At 55.2% G+C, this 20,379-nt stretch overlaps 3 protein-coding genes across 8 annotated transcripts; 1 reads left to right on the top strand and 2 right to left on the bottom strand.

Annotated features, from left to right (window-relative positions):
• Positions 1–20: 20 nt before the first annotated feature.
• Positions 21–9,082, bottom strand: Wdr46 (WD repeat domain 46). Of its 2 annotated transcripts, none has more exons than XM_006524697.2 (15): positions 8,957–9,082; positions 8,625–8,831; positions 8,444–8,524; positions 8,198–8,310; positions 7,996–8,083; positions 7,833–7,894; positions 6,266–6,370; positions 6,008–6,158; positions 5,780–5,915; positions 5,135–5,234; positions 1,183–1,496; positions 979–1,073; positions 785–880; positions 530–643; positions 21–438 (listed from the first exon to the last, which is right to left on the bottom strand). In XM_006524697.2, exons 1-15 carry the CDS (start codon positions 9,065–9,067, stop codon positions 301–303), a joined length of 1,911 nt encoding a protein of 636 aa, XP_006524760.1. In that variant the 5' UTR covers positions 9,068–9,082; the 3' UTR covers positions 21–300. The 2 variants fall into 2 exon arrangements, with proteins under 2 accessions (XP_006524760.1, NP_065628.1); NM_020603.2 differs by having other exon boundaries at positions 8,910–8,993.
• A 290-nt stretch (positions 9,083–9,372) lies between these two features.
• Pfdn6 (prefoldin subunit 6) lies at positions 9,373–10,807 on the top strand. 2 transcript variants are annotated; one of them, NM_001185182.1, is made up of 5 exons: positions 9,386–9,419; positions 9,611–9,692; positions 9,898–9,968; positions 10,053–10,177; positions 10,605–10,807. In NM_001185182.1, exons 2-5 carry the CDS (start codon positions 9,629–9,631, stop codon positions 10,726–10,728), a joined length of 384 nt encoding a protein of 127 aa, NP_001172111.1. In that variant the 5' UTR covers positions 9,386–9,419; positions 9,611–9,628; the 3' UTR covers positions 10,729–10,807. The 2 variants fall into 2 exon arrangements, with proteins under 2 accessions (NP_034515.1, NP_001172111.1); NM_010385.2 differs by having other exon boundaries at positions 9,373–9,692.
• A 1,221-nt stretch (positions 10,808–12,028) lies between these two features.
• On the bottom strand, positions 12,029–20,202 carry Rgl2 (ral guanine nucleotide dissociation stimulator-like 2). Of its 4 annotated transcripts, none has more exons than XR_385304.3 (18): positions 19,672–20,202; positions 19,275–19,471; positions 17,907–17,990; positions 17,498–17,676; positions 17,345–17,395; positions 16,965–17,262; positions 16,456–16,707; positions 16,262–16,365; positions 16,091–16,175; positions 15,936–16,004; positions 15,745–15,819; positions 14,709–14,741; positions 14,461–14,601; positions 14,261–14,356; positions 14,060–14,171; positions 13,683–13,976; positions 12,739–12,853; positions 12,029–12,651 (listed from the first exon to the last, which is right to left on the bottom strand). XR_385304.3 is itself a non-coding variant. In NM_009059.2 (18 exons), exons 2-18 carry the CDS (start codon positions 19,428–19,430, stop codon positions 12,440–12,442), a joined length of 2,337 nt encoding a protein of 778 aa, NP_033085.2. In that variant the 5' UTR covers positions 19,431–19,471; positions 19,672–19,822; the 3' UTR covers positions 12,029–12,439. The 4 variants fall into 4 exon arrangements, 2 of the variants coding, with proteins under 2 accessions (NP_033085.2, XP_006523973.1); XR_003952098.1 differs by having other exon boundaries at positions 14,461–14,582; positions 15,955–16,004; positions 19,672–20,201; NM_009059.2 differs by having other exon boundaries at positions 14,461–14,582; positions 19,672–19,822.
• Positions 20,203–20,379: the final 177 nt, after the last annotated feature.

Here is a 20,379-nt window from a genome sequence, read left to right as displayed (position 1 = left end):
CAGGATGGTCCAGACACGTCTCCAGAAACCTTGTTTAATGCCCACACACCCAAGGAGCTGTCTGCTCCTACCCAGTTAAGATGTAAGGCACATGGGACAATTTCCCTATGGATCTTTGTGTTCCCTTTATATATGTGTGTGTGTGTGTGTGTGTGTGTGTGTGTGTGTGTGTGCGCGCTGCCCCATGTGGGCATGGAAAGGTAAAAAGACACTTGTGTGTTTTCTCCTGCCAAACGTGTTTTCTGGGAACTGAACTCAAGTTTGGCATCAAGTGCCTTTGCCCACTGAGCACTCTGGCCCCTAAGGGTCAACTTGGAGACCGCCTTCTCTGGCTCGTCGTACAAATCTATCCAGTGCAGAGGGACGGGCTCCAGGAGGCATGGCCATATCCTGCTTTTTCTTCTGCTGCTGCTGCTCAAGGCTCTGCCGGACTTTGTCCTGGAACAAGGTGGGAAAGGAGCGTAAGGCACTGAGCATAGGCTGATAAGGCTGCAGGCGTGCATGCCAACACCCGCCCGAGCTCACATACCCTGTGCTCCTGGTCCATGACCTTCTTCTTCCTCTTCACTAGGCTCGCCGTAGAGCTTCGGCCCTTCTGCTTGGCCTTGGGCTGAAAGGCAGCCTTGGCGTCTGGATCATAGCCCTGGCATGGGACATGAAGGAGGTCAACAGCAGGCCCAGTGCCCTGGCAGCACCTATATCCTGCGCTGCACTTCAGGATGGGGTGGGGTATAGAGGCGAGGGCTGGACACTCGGGCTGCGCACATAGCAGGTGGCTCCATACCAGTCTCTCTATCCGCTCCTTCTTCTGCTGCTCCAGAGTGACCACATCCACCTCTGCCAGGGCTCGGGGGTTCAAACAAATGAGCTCTGCAGGTACCTGCGAGGGTCACAGGACAGCGATGTGTAAGGAGCCACGGGGAGGTGACACCAGAAAGGGATGGGAGCCAGGGAGGGCCGGGCTCCAGCACAGCTCACCTTCTCCAGCAGGGCCTTCACCTCCCATTCCTGGCGCTGCTTCCGGCTCCGGTATGGGTTATTCTCCAAACCATCAAAGTTAGGCTCCGCAGCCCCTGAGGGAGGGAGGCAGAGAGGGAAGAGCATGGAGCTGAACCTCGTCCTGCAACTCTGGACTGACCGGCCCACGGCCTCTCACACTTGTAATGACGCTGGGCCACTCACCAGGGACCAGCATGCTGGTGAAGCCTCCACTGTGCCCCACCCCCAACACGTCTTCAAAGGGGCAGAACTGGAGCCCATGCACGTGGCCTGAGAGCCGGTGGGTGAGGTAGGGCTGCTCCAGGGAGGGTGGGCTGGCCTTGCCCTGCCCTGCCCATATGTTGACCACATCACCCATTCCCGCAACTAACAGTCCCCGCTGGGAAAAGGCCAAGTGCCCTGCTCCCTGGGGCAAGGTCCGGGAACTCAGGGGCTGGAATGTCCCTCGCAAGTCAAAGATCTTCAGCTGGTGGTCCAGACCAGAGGTGGCCATGTACCTGTGTGGGACATGGATCAATTAGCCTCTCGTGGGGATTGACCAGAGCCTGTGGCCAAGTCCAAAGTATCTACTGTGAACATGAAGGAAGACTAGTCCCACCCTCCACACCACATGCCTCATACAACGGACCCGTTTCCATTACTTGTTGGTTGTTTTGAGACTGTCTCACCACGGAGCCCTGAGCTCACAGAGATCAGCCTACCTGTACCTCCAAAGGCTGAGATTAAGTGTGTGTGCCCCACTGTTTTCAAAGCCAGAGAGGAAACCTGGGTTAGGGAGTGGCTGAGACAGACATCAAATCAAGCCTGTTTCTTTTGGGGTTTTGATGTGGTCGGGGAGAGGGGAGTTTGAACTCGGGGCCTCACGCCTGCTAGACAGACAGTTCTGCTATCTTTATCCTGCCCAAGCCTACTTTGGTGCCTGCTTCCTGGCACTACACTGCTCCCAAGTCACAGCTCTGCCAAACACATGCCAGCCTGCACCTGAGCGACATTCTACTTCAGAGTGCAGCACAGTGACACAATAACAGTGCCAAGTATTTAAACAGAGGCCTTCCCTGGCAAAAGAGCCGAGCTGTGATGGCAGACAGAAAGCAGAAGTCTGTCTTCAGGGTAGGTGGGAATACAGAAGAGGAAAAGGGCTGTGTGGGTTTCCTGAAGTCAGTGCCACAGCGTCTTCTCCAGAAGTGATGTAACTGAAGACTGTGTTTCTCAAGAAAATCTCCCTGGGTTGGTGTGGTAGCGCATGCCTTTAATACCAGCCATGCGGAGGCAGAGGCAGGCCTGCTCTACAGAGTGAGTTACAGGACAGCCAGGGCTGCACAGAGGTGCCTAGCAACCCTGTCTTGAAAAACCAAAAATAAGCTGGGCATGGTGGCGCTCGCCTTTAATCCCAGCACTCGGGAGGCTGAGGCAGGTGGATTTCTGAGTTCAAGGCCAGCCTGGTCTACAAAGTGAGTGCCAGGACAGCCAGGGCTATACAGAGAAACCCTGTCTTGAAAAACCAAAAAAATAAATAAATAAATAAATAAATAAAGAGAGAGAGAGAGAGAAAGAAAGAAAATCCTAAAAGGAAGCAAAGTTACACACACAGAGTATACTATGTTTAACCAAATCCCCAAGTATAAACTATTTTCTTTCAGAGGCTAAGAAAGGAGCTAAAGTTGATGAGCCTTGCCAAGGGACCAAAGGGTCTCTTGCCTTGACTTTGGAGCCAGCAAGGGACAGAAAACTTCTGAGTAGAGGTTCACCGGGTGACAAAGTTCAGTAGAGCCCCAGCAGGACAAAAAGGCCACTGGGTTAGGCATGGTTGTGTGTGGCCTTAATCCCAGCACTTAAGTGGGCCTCGGTGAGTTCAAGGCCAGTCTTGTCCACATAGCAAACATAGTGAGCTCCAAGCCCAGGGCTTGACCATGTACCATGCCAAAAAAGCCACTGGTACAAACCAGAAATGAGAGATCCTGGACAGTGCCACACACTCAGGTGGCTCTGACACCTAACCCGGGATACAGTGGGTACAGAAGCATTTTCTGAGAAGTACTTCAGCCTCCAGATGCTGGCTCAATGTTATCCCGATGGTTTCCCCAGGTGGCCTTGGGGAAGAGATCAGCCTCACCTGTAGTCTGAGCAGACCTAGCAATAAGCAGAGATAGGCTGAAGAGCCAAAACTTTGAGGACTGCGGTACGGACCAGGCAATGAAGCCCTGGGCAGGAGAGTTGTGGGCCCAAGCAGGGTGAACTACAGCTCAGGCCTAGTGGCCACTGAAGGCACAGACATACTTCCCTACTCTCCATGGCCAAGATGCCGACGGGGAGAATGGGCAAAACCAAATTACTTGTTCACAAGACAATGATGGCAGCCAAAGCGATCTCAGCATCTTGGAAGTGAGCAGATAACTTTGGGCTTTTCCTTACCCCACCTCATTTACTGGTGTGTTTAGGTTCTAAAAAAAGAAAAAGCTACAATGATGCACAAACTTAATGTAGAAAATCCCCGATCATCAGCAAAGGGAGTAGTGTCCTCTGGAACAGCACAGATGTGCCCTGCAGGGCTGGCAGCACCAAGCCTGTGAGGAGAGGGCACAGACAGCACAAGCGCCCCGAGGTGCACGGCAAGGCAGGACTTCAGAGGAGTCACAAGCCAGATCCAGAGTGAAGGAGTCGGGGGCTGAAGAGTTGGCTCAGCAGTTAAGAGCACTGACTGCTCTTCCAGAGGTCCTGAGTTCAAATCCCAGCAACTACATGGTAGCTCACAACCATCCATAATGAGATCTGATGCCCTCTTCTGGTATGTCTGAAGACAGCTACACTGTACTTACATATACTAGATAAATAAATCTTTAAAACAAAAAACAAAAAAAACTGAAGGAGTCACCAGGGCTGCTGGTGCACGCCTTTGATCCCAGCACTCAAAGCAGAAGCAGGCGGATTTCTGAGTTCAAGGCCAGACTGGTCTACAGAGTGAATTCCGGACAGCCAGGGCTACACAGAGAAATCCTGTCTCAAAAAACAAAAAACCAGAAGAGTGATAGCACCAACCAGGCCCAGACCCAGAGAGAACTCAGAGAATGTTGGTTTTTAGACTTCAGTACGTAGTACAGACTGGTCTTGATCTTTCTTTCATCCCCCTGCCTCAGCCTCCTGAATGCTGGGGTTAGAAAAGGCAGCACTAGCCAGGTGTGGTGGCACACACCTTTAATCCCAGCACTTGGGAGGCAGAGCCAGGCGGATCTCTGGATCTCTGAGTTCAAGGCCAACCTGGTCTACAGAGTGAGTTCCAGGACCTCCAAGGCTACACAGAGAAACCTTGTCTCGAAAAAACCAAAAAAAAAAAGAGAGAGAGAGAGAGAGAAGGCAGCACTGAATCAGAATTCCATTATCCCACACAGGAAGCTGGTGCAGGAGGCTTGCTACATGTTCCAGGCCGGCTTGAAATATGGAGCAAGACAACACTCTACCCGTACACTCAAACTGCGGGCATGGGTGGACGTGAGGGTAAGGTTGGAATGTCTGTTTGCTGAGTCTTTGTTCGCTGGTGTCAGGCGTTTTAATGCAGATTTCAGGTGCAGAACTGGGACACACGCCATCTAAGATGTCAGCTCGGATACAGCTGAGTGATAGGTAGGTTAGGGTGGGAGTCTGCTGTCCCTGTGGGAGGATGGACATTCCCCAAGACCTAGCTCCTCCCCTCCACCACTCACATGGCACCCTTGGCAGGCTAGGCTCTGGGCTGAGCTGGGGACATGCGCATGAACCCCTGAATGTACTGTCATATGGCTAGAGTTGAGTTCAGGTTGGAGAAATTTCTGTGTAAGGGAACAGGAGAGAAGGCGCTTCAGGGAGGAGTGACACAGCAACTGACAGACCCAGCAAATGGGACAAGACACCATGTCACAGGATGGAGGCACCACCTGGGACGAGCTCCTAGAACTTTTCCATATGCCTGCACACAATGTGCACAGAGCCAGACCCAGGAACCCGGCACACGGGCTCTCTAACACACCCACACTTGACGGCAGCTGGTTGGCTCAACGTAAGGCCACACTCCACTGGATGCCATCTGTGCTCCTACAGGCAAGTGCCGTCCACCTTTCTGCCCAGCTGTGCCCAACACCACATCCCCAAACACGTGACTTACGTGCCTGTAGAATCTACTGCCACAGCACGCACCCCACCACGGTGACACAGAATCTTCGCCAGTGGCTCCTTCACTGCTGGACTCCATAAAGACACTGTGCCTGAAAGGCAGGGGACACTCAGGGCTACCACTGCAAACCCAGCCTGGGGCTCTTGAGGCCTTAGCCTCAGGTTCTTCAATGGCGGAAAGACAGGACACAAGGGAAGACCTCCATAGCCCTGGCTGACGGGGTGCAGCTCAGTGGAGCACGGTCTCCTATGGACAAGGCCCTGGGTTCAGTTCCTAGCCTCAGGAAGTGGATTAGTGAGTTAGTGGAGGGTCAGCAGGGGACCTGCAGCTCCTGATGTGCAGAAAGCTGAGGCAGGAAGTTGCTGGAGCCACAGGTCTGAGATGGGTACCAGACCCTGTCTTAAAAAAAGAAAGGAAGGGGGCTGGCGAGATGGCTTAGAGGGTAAGAGCACTGACTGTTCTTCCAAAGGTCCTGAGTTCAAATCCCAGCAACCACATGGTGGCTCACAACCATCCGTAATGAGATCTGACGCCTTCTTCTGGTGTGTCTGAACACAACTACAGTGTACTTACATATAATAAATAAATAAATAAATAAATCTTTAAAAAAAAAGAAAGGAAAATCCCGGAACTGACCATTACTGTGTCCCAGGTGGATAACAGCATTGTAGGGGTTCTGAGCCATGACACTGAGCCGTCCCGCCCGCACGTTCAGAGCTGTCACGATCTTCCCCACTGACACATCCAGGTAGGTCAGAAACCCTGTCTCTGACTGAGAGAGAAACAAGATGTCCAGCTACGGGTCCTAAAGGAGAGAGGTCCTCCCAAGACACCCACCGGATCCTCTGCCCCATAACCACTCACAGTGGTGGCCAGGAGGAAGTGGAAGGGGAGGAACTCAAGCCGGGTCACTCGGTCACAGCGGCGGATGCAGTGAAGCTCGATGCCTTGGTTGTCGTAGATATAAAGCCAGCGGTTCTGAGCGACTGCGAGCAGAGCCTCAGAATGGAGGAAGCTGGGTAGAAAGGAGGAGGGGTTCATGGGAGACAGGACCACAGGGCACCATCCAATAGGGAACGGCCTGGCCCACTCCCATCGACCGCCAACAGAGGAAACACTGACTGGATGTCCCGTACTGCTTCCATGACGTTGATCTCACACATGAGCTTCTTGGTCACCCAGTCGAGGGCAGCCACGTGACCCCGACGCCCTCCTAAAGCCAGGTGTCTGGAGGAGGTGAAGCAAAGGCAGAAGTGTTAATTCAGGGAGCACCCTGACCCAGACTGGAATAATTCAGCCAGCCCCATCCCAGCCCCTCGACAGACGGGAGGAAGTGTGTTGCTGCAAACAGTAGCAACCAGACCCACACTGCGAGTAACTGAAGGTGGCACAGGTCATGTACCTGAGGAGACACAGCCAAATCTTAGCTCAAGAGTCACAGAAGGGGCTAGGGACATGGCTCAGTCAGTAAAGTGTTTGCCACAAAAGTATAACAGCCTGAGCCCGAATCCCTGGCACACATGTAATCCCAGTGCCAGGAAGGCCAAGACAGGCAGATATTGCTGGACACTGGTTCAGTGAGGAACCTGCTCAAAAATAAGGTGGAGGAACCGAAGAGAGGGGTCAATGGCGAAGAACACTTGCTGGTCTCATGAGAATGCTGGGTTGGTTCCCAACAGCACGTCACTCACAACCAAATCGTCCGTAAGACAATTCCTGTGGATTGCCTGTGTGATGCCGTCTTCTGACTTGTAGATTTGATGCCCTCTTTTTTTTTTTAAAGATTTATTTATTATTATACATAAGCACACTGTAGCTGACTTCAGATGCACGAGAAAAGGGCGTCAGATCTCATTACAGGTAGTTGTGAGCCACCATGGGGTTGCTGGGATTTGAACTCAGGACCTTCAGAAGAGCAGTCAGTGCTCTTAACTGCTGAGCCATCTCGCCAGCCCCCTGATGCCCTCTTCTGACTTGCATGATACCAGGCACACACGTGATGCTCAGACATATGTACAAGCAGAACACTCGTACACATAAAATAATAAATAAAAACTTAGAAGCATTGGAAAATAAAGAAGTTCAGGAAGAAGACCCTGTGGCTGAAAGTATTTTCTGTACAAACCCGGTGCCCTGAACCACAAGAAGGCAGATGGAGAAAATGGCTCTATTTGAGCTGGCCCCACACACCATGTCATGGGCATGCACAAGCATACTCATACACACCAACAATAAGAAAGAAAAAAACGGAAAGCAATACGTGAAGATGCCATGTTGACCTCTGGGGTTCATGTGTGTACACACCCACATGCAGGTATACCGACACACGAACTTGCGTACACAGCACACACATACATAATAAAGCCCCTGGAAGCTGAGAGGCGGTGCGTAGCTCAATAGTCAAGTTCACTCACCCACAACGTCATGGGCTTCACACCCAGAACCACCAAAAAGCGCCCAGCTTCCTCGGGCTCTTGCTGCGATGAGAGGCTATAACCCTAGCACGCACCAATCACCCAAGCCCAAAAGGAAAGGAAGGCAGGGTGACGACGGCAGGGGGCTTGCTGGCTTCCAGGTTAATAGAACACAAGCCCCAGGTTCTCTTCTGGCACACACACACACACACACACACACAGAAATAATTGAGTCCTTTTTTAGAGAGAACAGAGCCTCCGGAACTCAACCTTACCTCCCTGTTCGAGAGTAATTCAGTCTGTAGGGTCCGAACTGTCTTAGATTCAGGTCAAAGTGCTAGAAAGGGTGAAGTGTCCGTGAGACAACGAACTCACAAACCCCATCCCACCCCCAGCCCCATCCCGAGTCTCCAGGCTCCTCTCCCAGCCTGGGCTCACCTTGGCAGCACTGGCGATGTCCACAGCCTCCACGATGTCTGTCTGCAGGATTTTTGCCGTGTCTTCCCCATCTTCTCCTACCAGAAACCTAAAAGGCAGTTAGGATGACGACGGTGACGGTCCCCACCATGCAGCGGGCATACAAACATAAAAACGCAGAGAGACAGGACAGCGGGGAAAGCCCAGGTCGGGGTCCACTCACCCAGGTTCCTCTGCAAGCAGCAGCTCAGCGCGGGCGGCTCTGACGCTTGCCTCTTCCTCTTGCGCTTCAGCCTTCTCGAGTTTGCTTTGAGTTTTAGGCTTCGAATGTGGGAGCTACGGCATTGTTGACAGGGTTGCAAGAACCGAAGAGCATATGTGGGGGTCCCAGGAAAACCACTGGGGAAGCCGCCACCACCTCATCCAAACCCTCGGCCTCCAATCCCTCTGACAGCCCGCCGGTCCTCACCGTTTTGGACTTGTCAATTCGACAAAACTTCCGGGCCTCCTCCAGGGGGGCGGGGACGGGTCCTGGGAACGGGTCCTGAGCCTGGCGAGGACAAGGAGGCAGGAGGCAGATTCTGATGGATCCGGTTCCTCTCGATCTCCGGGGACGACCTGCACCGCCACCCTGTCAACCCCAGGCTCACCCCCGACAGCGTCCTCTGAGGCTTCTTCCAGTCTGGAGCGGTCTTTGAGATCGGGGGCTTCTTGGAGAACCGGGACTTCTGGGCGATGTGCGCGCTCTTGGACCTCGGGGGTCGCGACTCCCCAGTCCTCGCCTTCTTCCGAGGCGGCCCCGGGGAGGTGGCGACGGCGGCCGGGGTGGTCTCCTCCTCCCAGTAGCGCCGCGGTTTCTAAGGGGCAGAGGAAAAGCCTTCGCACACGCTGCCCGAGCCTGGGCCCGGGACGCGGACACCTCCCACCAAAGCTACCTTCCTCTTGGCCTGAGGCTTGTCTCTCTTGGGTGGGACACCCCTACCCGGCTTGGGGGCTGTCTCCATCTCCAAGACCGAACAACGATCCACGTGCGAAACTCCCTTGAGTAGTAGCTCGGCGGTCTAGGAAAACTTCCGGAAGTCCCCCCCTTCATCCAATCAGCGCCGTACCGGCGTCTGAAGCCTCCGGCGCCATGTTAAGTGAGGGCATGCCTCTGTGAGCCCGGGAGGATCGCCCGAGGAGCAGCTTATAACCAAATAAAGATTTAAAAAGCATGTATGAGCCCCGAATCTTGTTAACTATGAGCTTAGATTTTTCCATATTAACTTTTCTGTCTTGCCCAAAACCTCTCGAGCCGAGTCTTTTAGGTCGAACGAGCCTCACACAAGTCAGAACTACATGTTCCAGCATGTATCGGAATGTAACTTCCGGCGCCGTCTTTTTCTCTCCCGTCATGCCTTGTTTACTTCCGGGTTTATTGATTACAGCGGGTAGAGCGTGAAGAGGTTAGCGTTTGGCTTGGAGGGTTCGGGGATCTCTTCTTTCGCTCTCCTTTGCCTAGGGAGTGGCTATTCTGGACGAAAAGAGGCTGCGGCGCCTCGGAGAGTTGCGGGTAGAAAGTGCTGTCCTTCTGCAGGGTCAGGGAGGGGGGATTCAGGTGCCTCCCAGAGCTTGAGACCCAGCGACCCCCGCCCAGGAGGCTTTCTCCTTCACCATGGCTGAACTGATCCAAAAGAAGCTGCAGGGAGAGGTAGAGAAATATCAACAGCTGCAGAAGGGTAAGAGAGGGAGTTGGTGTGGTCTCGCTCCTGTCCGCTCTCATCTATGATGAAGCGTCGCGCCCCATTGGGGGCTGCGGGGGTGCATCTTGTTACCCCTCGCCTCGGTATCGTCGCTTTCTTCCTCACACCCAGTCTCCCCAGAATTGCGCGGTTCTGGGCCCATTTGATGTTTTTAATCGTGCATTTCCTCTCTCCACCCCAGACTTGAGTAAATCTATGTCAGGGAGGCAGAAGCTCGAAGCACAGCTAACGGAAAACAATATCGTGAAGGAGGTGAGGATGGGACGCGGGGGTGGGGGGCGAGGAGGGACTCTCCTGGGCACGATCATCTCATTCACTGCCTCATCCCCTTCTCAGGAGCTGGCCCTGCTGGATGGATCCAACGTGGTCTTTAAGCTTCTGGGACCCGTGCTTGTCAAACAGGAGCTGGGGGAGGCTCGGGCCACAGTAGGGAAGAGGCTAGACTACATCACAGCAGAAATGTAAGTCCTGCGGATGGCGTTTTCAGTGCACAAGTGTTAAACCCGTGCTGGATAGTTCTCCACTTACCCATTTCTGTAAAGTCCTGGCTGCCCTGGAACTCGCTCTGTAGACGGGGCTGACCTGACACAGATGCGCCTGCTGCCGCCTCCTAAAGGATGGGATTAAAGGCATGTGGCACCACTCCTGGCCTTTCTTGCTGTGTGACATCTGGTGAGGGCACTTGTCAAAGGACAACCTGCGGGAATGTTTGCCTCCCTACTGTGGGGTTCTGTAGCTTGAATTCAGGTGCCAGCCTTGGAGGACAGCAGCCCTCTCTTCCCCTTAGTGCCATCCCCGCTTTCTGTCCCACAAACCTCCAGTCTTCCACCATATCATTGAGCCCTGGCTGATATCTCCTCTCCGTTTGCCTCCCTTTGCCCTCCTCAGCAAGCGCTACGAATCACAGCTTCGGGACCTCGAGCGGCAGTCAGAGCAACAGAGGGAAACCCTTGCTCAACTGCAGCAGGAGTTTCAGCGGGCCCAAGCTGCAAAGGCTCCTGGGAAAGCCTGACCCCGTGGGAGGGGGTCAGGAGGGAGGGATGAGGCTAACCCTGAGCCAATAAAATGTAAACAGAACCAAGCCTACTTTACAGCCAGTCTTTCTTCACTGTACTTCCATTCCCGTACACTTTTACACCTCTTGAGATTCACGGTCTTGTGACTGAAATCTCTCAGTGGCCGGATTCTGTTTTGCTTTCCTGTGGCTGAGAACTGTGCCCAGGGTGTTTCCTTGGGTCCCTTCAGTTTCAAAACTTTAGTCTGAAACGTCTCAAGCTATTTCTTGCCTGTACATACAACCCTTTGACTTCCCTACGTTGGTTGGCGTAACCGGGAGACACGGGAGAAGACACTGTCTACAGTGCAGCATGTTGTTCGTTGCCATAGAACTCAGTTCTCTGGCCTGAGAGCCCAGGAAATGACAGTCACTCACGGTGAGCACTTGTCTCCCCAAGCAGCCCTAGCCCTAGACTGTTACCTGATTTCCCCGTCTATCTTCTCAGGGTTGGTTTGAATGTAACTTTTTTTGGTTTTGGAGACAGGGTTTCCCTGTGTAGTCCTGGAACTCACTCTGTAGTGAGGCTGGCCTCGAACTCAGAAATCCGCCTGCCTCTGCCTCCCGAGTGCTGGGTTTAAAGGCGTGCGCCACCACACTGGTCAGTGAATGTAACTTTTAACTAATCTTGAAATTCCTTCCAGATTCGTATGTCCACCCCCACAAAGCCGTTCTTTGGTTTCTTTGTCCCAAATTATTTCTTAGAAATCTGGCTTGAGGGGCTGGTGAGATGGCTCAGTGGGTAAGAGCACCCGACTGCCCTTCCGAAGGTCCAGAGTTCAAATCCCAGCAACCACATGGTGGCTCACAACCATCCGTAATGAGATCTGACACCCTCTTCTGGTGTGTCTGAAGACAGCTACAGTGTACTTACATATAATAAATAAATAAATAAATAAATAAATAAATAAATAAATAAATAAAATGATTTAAAAAAAAAAAGAGATCTGGCTTGAGAGAAGTCCATAGGGATCACTGTCATCCAGGAGCCCCTGCTTCTTAGGGGACAAGAAGAAACGGGTGTTTAAAGGAGCCAGGACTGAAGGGAACCCTGGGATACCTTTCACCAGTATCTGTTCTCGGGTCCAAGGATGGCACCCAGGGCCTCCCACCTCCCGAATCCCACCAAACACTTTGCTACTGAGCTATACCAGGTACCTCCTGGGACTAGAACCACTGCCCCTTGGTCTGGGCCACCTAACTTCAACCCACTGCCCTCGCAGTATCCAGCTCCGCGCACTGAAGGATGGGGACAGGGTTCAGGTAGTGTTTTGGTTTATTTTCTTAGTGTTGTCACAGTGACAGGAATCCCCAGAGTGGGACAAGAACCTCTTGTCACTGCCCTCTGCCCCAGGCTCAGCCTCTAGGCCTTCCCTTGGCCTGTCACAGGCTGGCATGTGGCAGGGACCAGTACTCTTCCCAGCACAGATGATAATGCCACATTCCGCAGAGGTGGAAGCTAGATGCAGGTATCCAACATGGTTACGTGGTCACCAGTCCCACGGGGCTGGGGCTGGGGCTGGCTTCCGCAGTGGTTTCGTAAACAGGTGACTTCACTGTCCCAGGGTGGCTGGCCACCTTTCAGGGTTTCTGCTCTAATATTGTGGCCACCATGTGTGGCTGCTCACTCCTGGTATGAGTTGCTATGTAAACCAATAGGACTTCATCCTCAGAACAGTGCCCGTGCAATCTTCCTCCCCGTGGCCTTGATCCTGGGAAAGGAGCCCCCTCCCCCCTCGCTCGGAGGAGTTCCTGAGGCAGAGGGGCCGCTGTGGGAACCCGGGGTGGCAGCAGAGGGTCTTCTGCGCTGCCGCAGGAGGAAGTCATGAGATGCACCATCCATGGCATAGAAGACGTTAGCTGAGTGTGGGATGGTCAGCTCTGTGGGTTCAGAAGAGGGCGGGGATTAGCGTTCGGCCCTCTCTCCGAGCGCCTCCCTTCAGTGCGCCATCCCTCCATCCTGCTCACCTCGATCCCCAGGTAGCAGCTGCACCAGCTCGAACTCTGAAGCCACAGCAGAATCACGATTGTTTTTCTTAAGGACACGACTAATAACACTTGGAGCTTTGTCCTGGCTTGTCACCTTGCAGAAGAGATTAAATGAACAATAAACAAGTCGGGCAGTGGTGGCGCACTCAGGAGGCTGAGGCAAGGGGATCTGAGTTCTAGGCCAGCCTGGTCCGGTCTACACAGTGAGTGCTAGGATGTACAGGGCTACCCAAAGAAACCCTGTCTTGGCGGGAGTCAGGGGGAACAATAAATATACCATGATGACCTGTTTCCCGTCCTTTTAACACCAACCAAAACAGGTCACCTGTGTCTTAATACTTAAAAAAAAAAAAAAAAAAAAAAAAAAAGCCGGGCGGTGGTGGCGCACGCCTTTAATCCCAGCACTCGGGAGGCAGAGGCAGGCAGATTGCTGAGTTCCAGGACAGCCAGGGCTATACAGAGAAACTCTGTCTCCAAAAACAAAACAAAAAACAAAACAAAAAGCCAGGTGGTAGTGGCCAATGACTTTAATCCCAGCACCTGGGAGGCAGAGGCAGGCGGATTTCTGAGTTCAAGGCCAGTCTGGTCTACAGAGTGAGTTCTAGGACAGCCAGGGCTATACAGAGAAATCGAGTCTCAGAATACAATAAAATAAACAAGAAACCCAATATAGTGGCTGCCAGTGCCCCATCAGCCAGCCCACGTAGCTCCCAGCGCAGCAAAGCTGCATCCCTGTGGGAAAACTGCTGGCTCTGATCACGTCATACAGCTCCGAAAACTCAGATCGTGGCTCACTAATGCACAGTTGCCACCAACATCAAACAACTGCCTGAGTTCCACAGAAGCTACAATTGAGTCCTGGCTACCCAAACCAAGCCGAATGCCTAATAAGGTAAGGTCCGCCCCGCCCCAGGCTCCCTCACCAGGATGCTCTTGTAGACGCTGCCATCCTCCCCCAGCTCCATCTGGACTCGGATGATTCGGCAATCAGAGGACCCTGGCCCAGATACCCCGCCCCCACATCCAGCACTCCTAGAGGTCCCTTCTCCTGTGTTTCCACTCAACGGAGACCCACAGGAGGCTGAGCGACGGTGACCCCGGGAAGGCCTAGGGGAGGAGGCTGGAGGAGAGAGGTGGCCAGGGTCAGCAGGGCTGTGCAAGGAGGGGCTGCTTTCCAGGGCAGAGTCCAGAGATGAGACTGATGGCCACTTCATGTGCTAGGGGCAAAGAGGTGAGGTCATGAGCGAACGGAGGCCGAAGGGAAAAGTCCTGATGTGGTCAGAGGCGAGAGCAGGCTCACCTGGGCGAGGCGAGTCAGCAGAGGTGCTGGGGTTCCAGGCACCTCATCTCCCCCGACACTGGGCCGATCCCAGGACACAAGCGGAGTGGGGCCTCCAACAGAGCCCAGAACTCTGCAGAGGCAAGATATCAGACAGTGACAGCGGCAGCAGCAAGTCCCCATGAAACCAGCTCCCAGCCAGCCAGCCAGCAGTGTCCTCACTCCGTCCACTGTGTGATCACTAGTGTTGGCCGAGGTGTCCTTGCAGCGGGGGAGTCACTGGTCCCTGGTGGCTCCACTTCACAGGATACACGGTGACTGGACAGGATAGCCATGGGCAGAGGTCAGGACATGCCACCAATACACACATACACACATGTCCCCGAGCCAGAGTCCTAGAACCCGACCACCCAGCCATTCACCTCTGAGCTTCAGTTAAAGGCTGGAGGCCCTGGAGCCATTGCTGGATATCAGAGTTAGGTCGGAGGTCGTAGCCACGACATTCTTTCTGGAGGCGCAACAGCTCCGAAAGGATAGCAAACTCCTGGGAAGGAGCCCTCAGACTGCAGGAGCCAAAACTCAGGGCCCCTGACTTCACCTCCCTCTCCCCCTTCCTGGGAACACAGAGAGGGAAATCCACCACCCAGCCCCACCCCCACACTCCTCTCACCTTCCTCCGCTTGTCAAAATTGATGTAGCCATTCTGCAAGGGCAGTAGGAGGGGGATAAGGGGCTAACCCTGCTCAGGCGCCAGCGAGAACATCCCCTCCCCCAAGCACACCTCGGCATCCCATCCCTCCTCACCTTCCCAGTCACGTCTCAGACCTGAACCCATCTTGACTTGATCCTTTTTTGTTTATATTTTGAGACTGGGACTCACTGTGTAGCCTTGGCTGTCCTAGAGACCTTCCCCCAACCCCCACCCCAATGCCTCCAAAGTGCCGAGAGATCACAGGCGATGCCCAGCTCCACTTGACACTCAGAGAGTATCTAGCCACTAGATGAGAAAATGGAGCCCACAGTGGGACAAGGAACTTTCTGGAAGCCTCGGCGTTTCATTTTCTTTGCAACGCTGGGGATGGAACCCGGGGTCTTGACCATGCCAGGGAGTCAGTCACACCACCGACCGCCACCTACTCAGCCTTTGTATATTTAATAAACTGTATGTGCCGAAGCTTCCAGTATGCCCTGAGCACTTGACAAATACAAAAGCATGTATCTCTCCCACTAACAGGCTGTTGTACATACGGTGGGACAGATAGTGACAGACTACTGACGTACAGAGGTTGAACTACTTCCCGTGGTAACAGAACCTGACTCGAGAGACTGCCCTGTTTCTCCTGCCTGTAGCCTCTCTGTGAAAGGCTGTCTGCCTGACCTGAGGTGCACATGTTGAGTCACCCAGGGCAGATCACACACACAGACACACACCACACCACATACACACACACATCACACACACACACACACACCTCACATACACTCACACACCACACACACACAGATCACACACACACACACACATACACACACACACACACACACCACACACAGATCACACACACATACACATACCCACGATCACACACACATACACATACGCGCGCACGCCCGCTCGCGCGCGCACACACACACACACACAGATCACACACACACAGATCACACCCACACCCACACATACACCCACACACCACACACACACTGACCTCCAGCTCATCCTTGGAGGCCGCATCCAGCATCACGAGGTCCTTCAGGAAGGTTCCCAGGTAGGGAACCACACCCTGCAGGCAGAGATGGCAGAGATCAGGATGTGAGCCCTTCTCCCTTTCCCTCAGACACAACTGTGTATTCTCCTCACCAGGTAAGCCACCCATTCCCAGCCCCACTGAACACTCACCCCACCCCTGAAGCCAGACCTTGGGGCCTTCTTGGAGTGTGGCTCCACAGGGGGCTGCGGCTTCACTTCCTGGTGACAAAGCAAGGTGAGAGAGGAGGGGGCTGGGGAGGAGGGGGCAGGTGCAGAGAGGCTGGGGAAAGCAAGACCGCCCTCACCTGCATGAGGAGCTCTCTGCTCTGGGAATAATTATCCTCCTCTGAGAAAATCTGGCACAGGCTGGAAAAGACTCGGAGGCTGTCCCTAGAGAGGAAGAACAGGCCTCTGAGCACAAGCCTGGCGTTCCGAAGCTTCCGCACCCCAGGCCTCGGGCACTTCAGTCCTCCTACCTGGTTGTCTCCCCCCAGGCTGCCCGAAGCCTGTGGATAGGGCTGGACTGCAGAGCGGACACAACAGCATACACTGAGGAGAAGTTCCGAAGCAGGCGGCACTCCTGTGAGGACCGGAGAACAGTCAAGGCTCTAGGGTCCCTCACCACTCCGGAGACGAAGAGTCCCCAGCCAGCAGGCCTGCTCTCTCTTACCTCGGCCACACGGATCCACTTCTCTAGGAGCCGGGCCCTCTGTGGGGGCCGCAGTGGTCTCACAGTCACCTCTCTTGGCCCCTCTCCAATTGAGGTGGCCCCCAAGACAGAGCTAACTACCGCCCCCGCCACCTTGTTGAACTGTGTGACGGTAGCTCGGACAGACGGGCAGAGGTGAGAATGTCCTGGCCGGTCTCTGTGACCCCAGAGGCCTCCCAAACACTGAGAGGGGATCAGATTAAGAAACAGTTCCTGCAGGGCAGAGGTTACAATTTAGAGTCAAGCCAGACAAGTTTCCAGTATCAGGGATCTGAGGCTCTTAAGTGGCCAGGGACCAGTGGGGCCAGAGTTCAAGGGGAACAGCCAAGGGGCGAAGGGCAGAGAAGGGTCAGAGAAGCAGACACGGAAGAGGAACTGCACCAGGACAATTGGAAGCAAGAAAAGGATCCGGAGCCAAGGAGAGGTTAGTAAGGGGGCAGAGAGTGTGGGGTCAAAGGTCAAGGTCTCACCGCATCTAGCAGGGTCAGCTGTTCGGCCAAGTGGTCAGCGAGGAACACCAGGACATCCGTGGGGTCAGCAGGGGAATCGCCAGGAAGGGCCAGGGGCTTAGGAAGGTCGGGGGCCCGGGGGTCCACCCGGGCCCGGAGGTTTCGGATGAGGTCAGCACTGCCCCCCACAACACCCTCCCGTGCTGCATACCCTGTCCGAAGCAAGAAGCTCTCAAGCCGGTCAAGTTGACCCTTGACCTCAGAGCCAAAATCCTCAGGGTGAGAGGCCAGCCAAGTTGAAAGTACAGAGATGGCTACCCTGAGAGAAGGGGAATCAGCCAGGGGTCAGAGGTCTAGCCTCAGCACCCTGAGGGGACTGAGGTTCAGACAGGGCCACTCACCCTGTGGTCCTCTCTAGCTCACCGGGAGGATGAGATTCAAGGGCTTCCAGCCTGGGGATGAGGAGAGGGTCTACCTTGTGGCTTTTCCAGCCCCCGCTGGTGCTGGGGGTGCTCAAAGGGAATCCAGGAGCCTCCTAACCCTTGGCCCCTGACCTGTCAGCCACAAGCCCAAACAGGGCAGGAGTGGAGGTGAAGGCCCGGTGGGTGGCCAGCAAGGCCGGAGTGAACATCATGTCAGCCCCTGCTGTCCTGGCATCCAAGAGGTGTCTGACCAGGGCCTCCAGAGTGCCAGCGCGGAGCCGTCGGGAGGAGCGAGGTGGAGGCAAGGGAGCCTGGAGAACATGGAGGGTGTCTCACCGACGGGCCTCCTCAATCTGACTGCTAGACATCTGGGATAATCCAGATCTAGCTTATTTCTGCCCCGGTTCAGAAATGGCTTAAATCACACAACACAGAACTACCTTCACACTACCAGAACTTCTTCAACCTAATGTTCCGGAAAATAAATAAATAAATATTAAATTAAAAACCGAGAGGCAAGACCTCAAAGTCGTGATCTCACCAAGGGGTCAAGAGGCCTGTACTGGCGGCTTGTGACAGTAAAGGTCGCACCATCCTCCTCCTCGTCCCAGACTGACACAGAAGCCTGGAGGAGCAAGAAGAGGAAGTGAGTTCCACAGCACCTCCAGTCCCCAGCCATTGTCCCCAGGCCCTGTTCCTCCCTCTGCACCCCTCACCTGTGATGGCGGGGGACAATACCAGCGAGTGCGAGGGGTAGAGGGTACTGGTGACCCCAGGTCTACCCCACCCTGGGGCTCAGACAGCCCCCCCGGCCACCTCAGAGCTCGGTGGGATGGAAGAGGTTGCAGTGAGGGTTTCAACTGAATGCAGGAACCCCTCTTCTGGCCACCTCCAACCCCCCTTGTCCCACAGCTGAGCCCAACGCAGAAAAGCAGGGCGCAAAGTCAGGAGCAGAGCGCGCCCGAAGAGGCACAAAGCCAAAGGAAGAGAGACCTGAAGCAGAGAGAAGCTGAAACTTCACAAGGCCCGCCCTCCCTGACAGAACCAGAGGAGCCCAAATTTAGTCCTTCCGCAGAGACTCCTTTTCCCCAGGTCCCCAATACAGCTTCCACTTAATCTCAGCACTGGGGACCCCCTGAAGGTGGCGGCTCCAATCCCAGTTACAAGAAGGGGAAGTAAGGATGATGGGGGGGGGGGGCGGTAGACTCAGAGTCATGTGGCCCTAGCCCCTCCCCCGACCGATCCCGAAAAACCAGCCTTGCTAGTCACCCTAACTTTACCAATGTCGGGGCCCAGGAGTCTGGATCCTCGGGCTCCGAATCTAACTTCTGGACCCTCCTGAATCCCTAAATCTTGCTGCGGACTACATCCTATCAGTCTCTTTGGACGAAGATGACCACGCTCTACCTATCCCGGGATCATCTCTCCAGGTGCCGGAACCTCTTGGCTTGCTGCCCTCTATTGAGCACCAGGGGGTGGGGGAAGAGGCGGCGAAATCTGAGGGTTCCCTCCCCAATCCTAGAGTCTGAGGAGCTGGTTACTGTGGAAACAAACCCCTCCCAGCCAAACAAAAAACGAGGAGGGAGACAGGGACCAAGATACAACTGCCCAGTGGCACCCGTCTAAGCAGGTATGGGCAAAGAGGGCCTGAGCCCCGCAGGCACAGTCAGCCCGTCTGCCAGCCAGCCATTCTGGTTCCGGCAGGTTCCTACGGGCAGGTTCCGAGCAGACAGACAGGGCGAACTTCATAGACACCAGGACCCGCAGCCAGGGGACAGATATCCAGAGAGAGTGTGGCGGGCGGGATGCGAGTGAGGCGGGGAGGAAGAGACCGAGGGACCCAGAGACACCGAAAGGAGGAGAGTCTCAGAAATATTTAATGCCCTGCCTCCCGCCACCCGCGTCTCACCTCTTCTTCTTCCTCATCCTCTTCCTCCTGCCCCCCGCCCACGGCCCGGCCACCTGGGTCCCCACCCTCTTCGGGGTCCCGGCTCCGGAAGCTGCTCAGCACGACTCCCCCGGGGGGGGTCGTGTCCAAAAGCAGCCGCAGGGGCCGCGGGAGCATGGCCGAGAGAAGCAATCAGCGGGGTCGGGCCATGGGGGCGCCTGGGGAGAGACGGGTGGGATTGGGTGGAGTCAGACGGGCGTGGGGGAGACGGACAAGAAGGGACCTAGGTGGGAGTCCCTGAGGAAGGCTGGGGGAGGGAGATACGGGAGTGGGGAAACCCAAGCCCTCGGTGCTTGCTTGGGACTTGGGGGCTAACTAGTGCGGAATGGGCAGGGTCACCCGGTGCTCCGGCTCTGACCTGCTCGGGAAGGGCGAGGGCTGCGCGCGGGTCCCGGGCCTCTGTTCTTGTCGGTCTCTGGCCCTCTACCGAGTCCCCTCCCCGGCTTTTCCGCGATGCCCCCCTCCTGCACCCCGCCGGGCTCCCGGGCCCTCCCGCCCTTTCCGCTTCCCCCCTCCCCGCGTCCGCCCGACAGCAGGAGCCAAAAAGGGAAGGAAGTGAGGACAGGAGCCAGGGAGAGCGACTAGGGGAGTGCTGGACGCCAGGGGCTGGGACGCAGGCTGCAGGTGCACTACTCCGCTGTCCCTTGCAGCCCCACTCGGTGGCTCTGAAGCCCGCGTCTCGCAGCAGACACGCTGGAGACCAGGGTCCTGTCTCAAGCCTCCACAGGAAGGCAAACACGGAATTTTAAGTCACTTTTTCTAACCAGAGCGGCGCTGCAACTGCCGAGGAAAGTGCCCTAGCAGTGGCGCGACCCCGTTACTGCAGCTCGAGAATGACACTGCCGCCCCGGCACGAGTGCAACGGAGCGAATCCGCGCCGGGTTTTCTGTGCCGCCCTTATGCCCGCCCACTCGCGGGGAGGGGGCGGAAGCCGGCTAGTGCGGCGCTTCCGGTTCCACTCGGGTCCGTCGCTCCGGGCGTCCGGCTCTCACCGTGCGCCCGAGCGCGCGCGGTTCCCACGGTGGCTATGTCGTCTCCCGGGTGCGAGACGAGGACCGGGAGGTGA

Source organism: Mus musculus, chromosome 17 (assembly GCF_000001635.26).
Source record: "Mus musculus strain C57BL/6J chromosome 17, GRCm38.p6 C57BL/6J".
NCBI lineage: Eukaryota > Metazoa > Chordata > Mammalia > Rodentia > Muridae > Mus > Mus musculus.
Note: the sequence above shows the minus strand (reverse complement) of the source record. Positions and strands in the feature narration are given on the sequence as shown.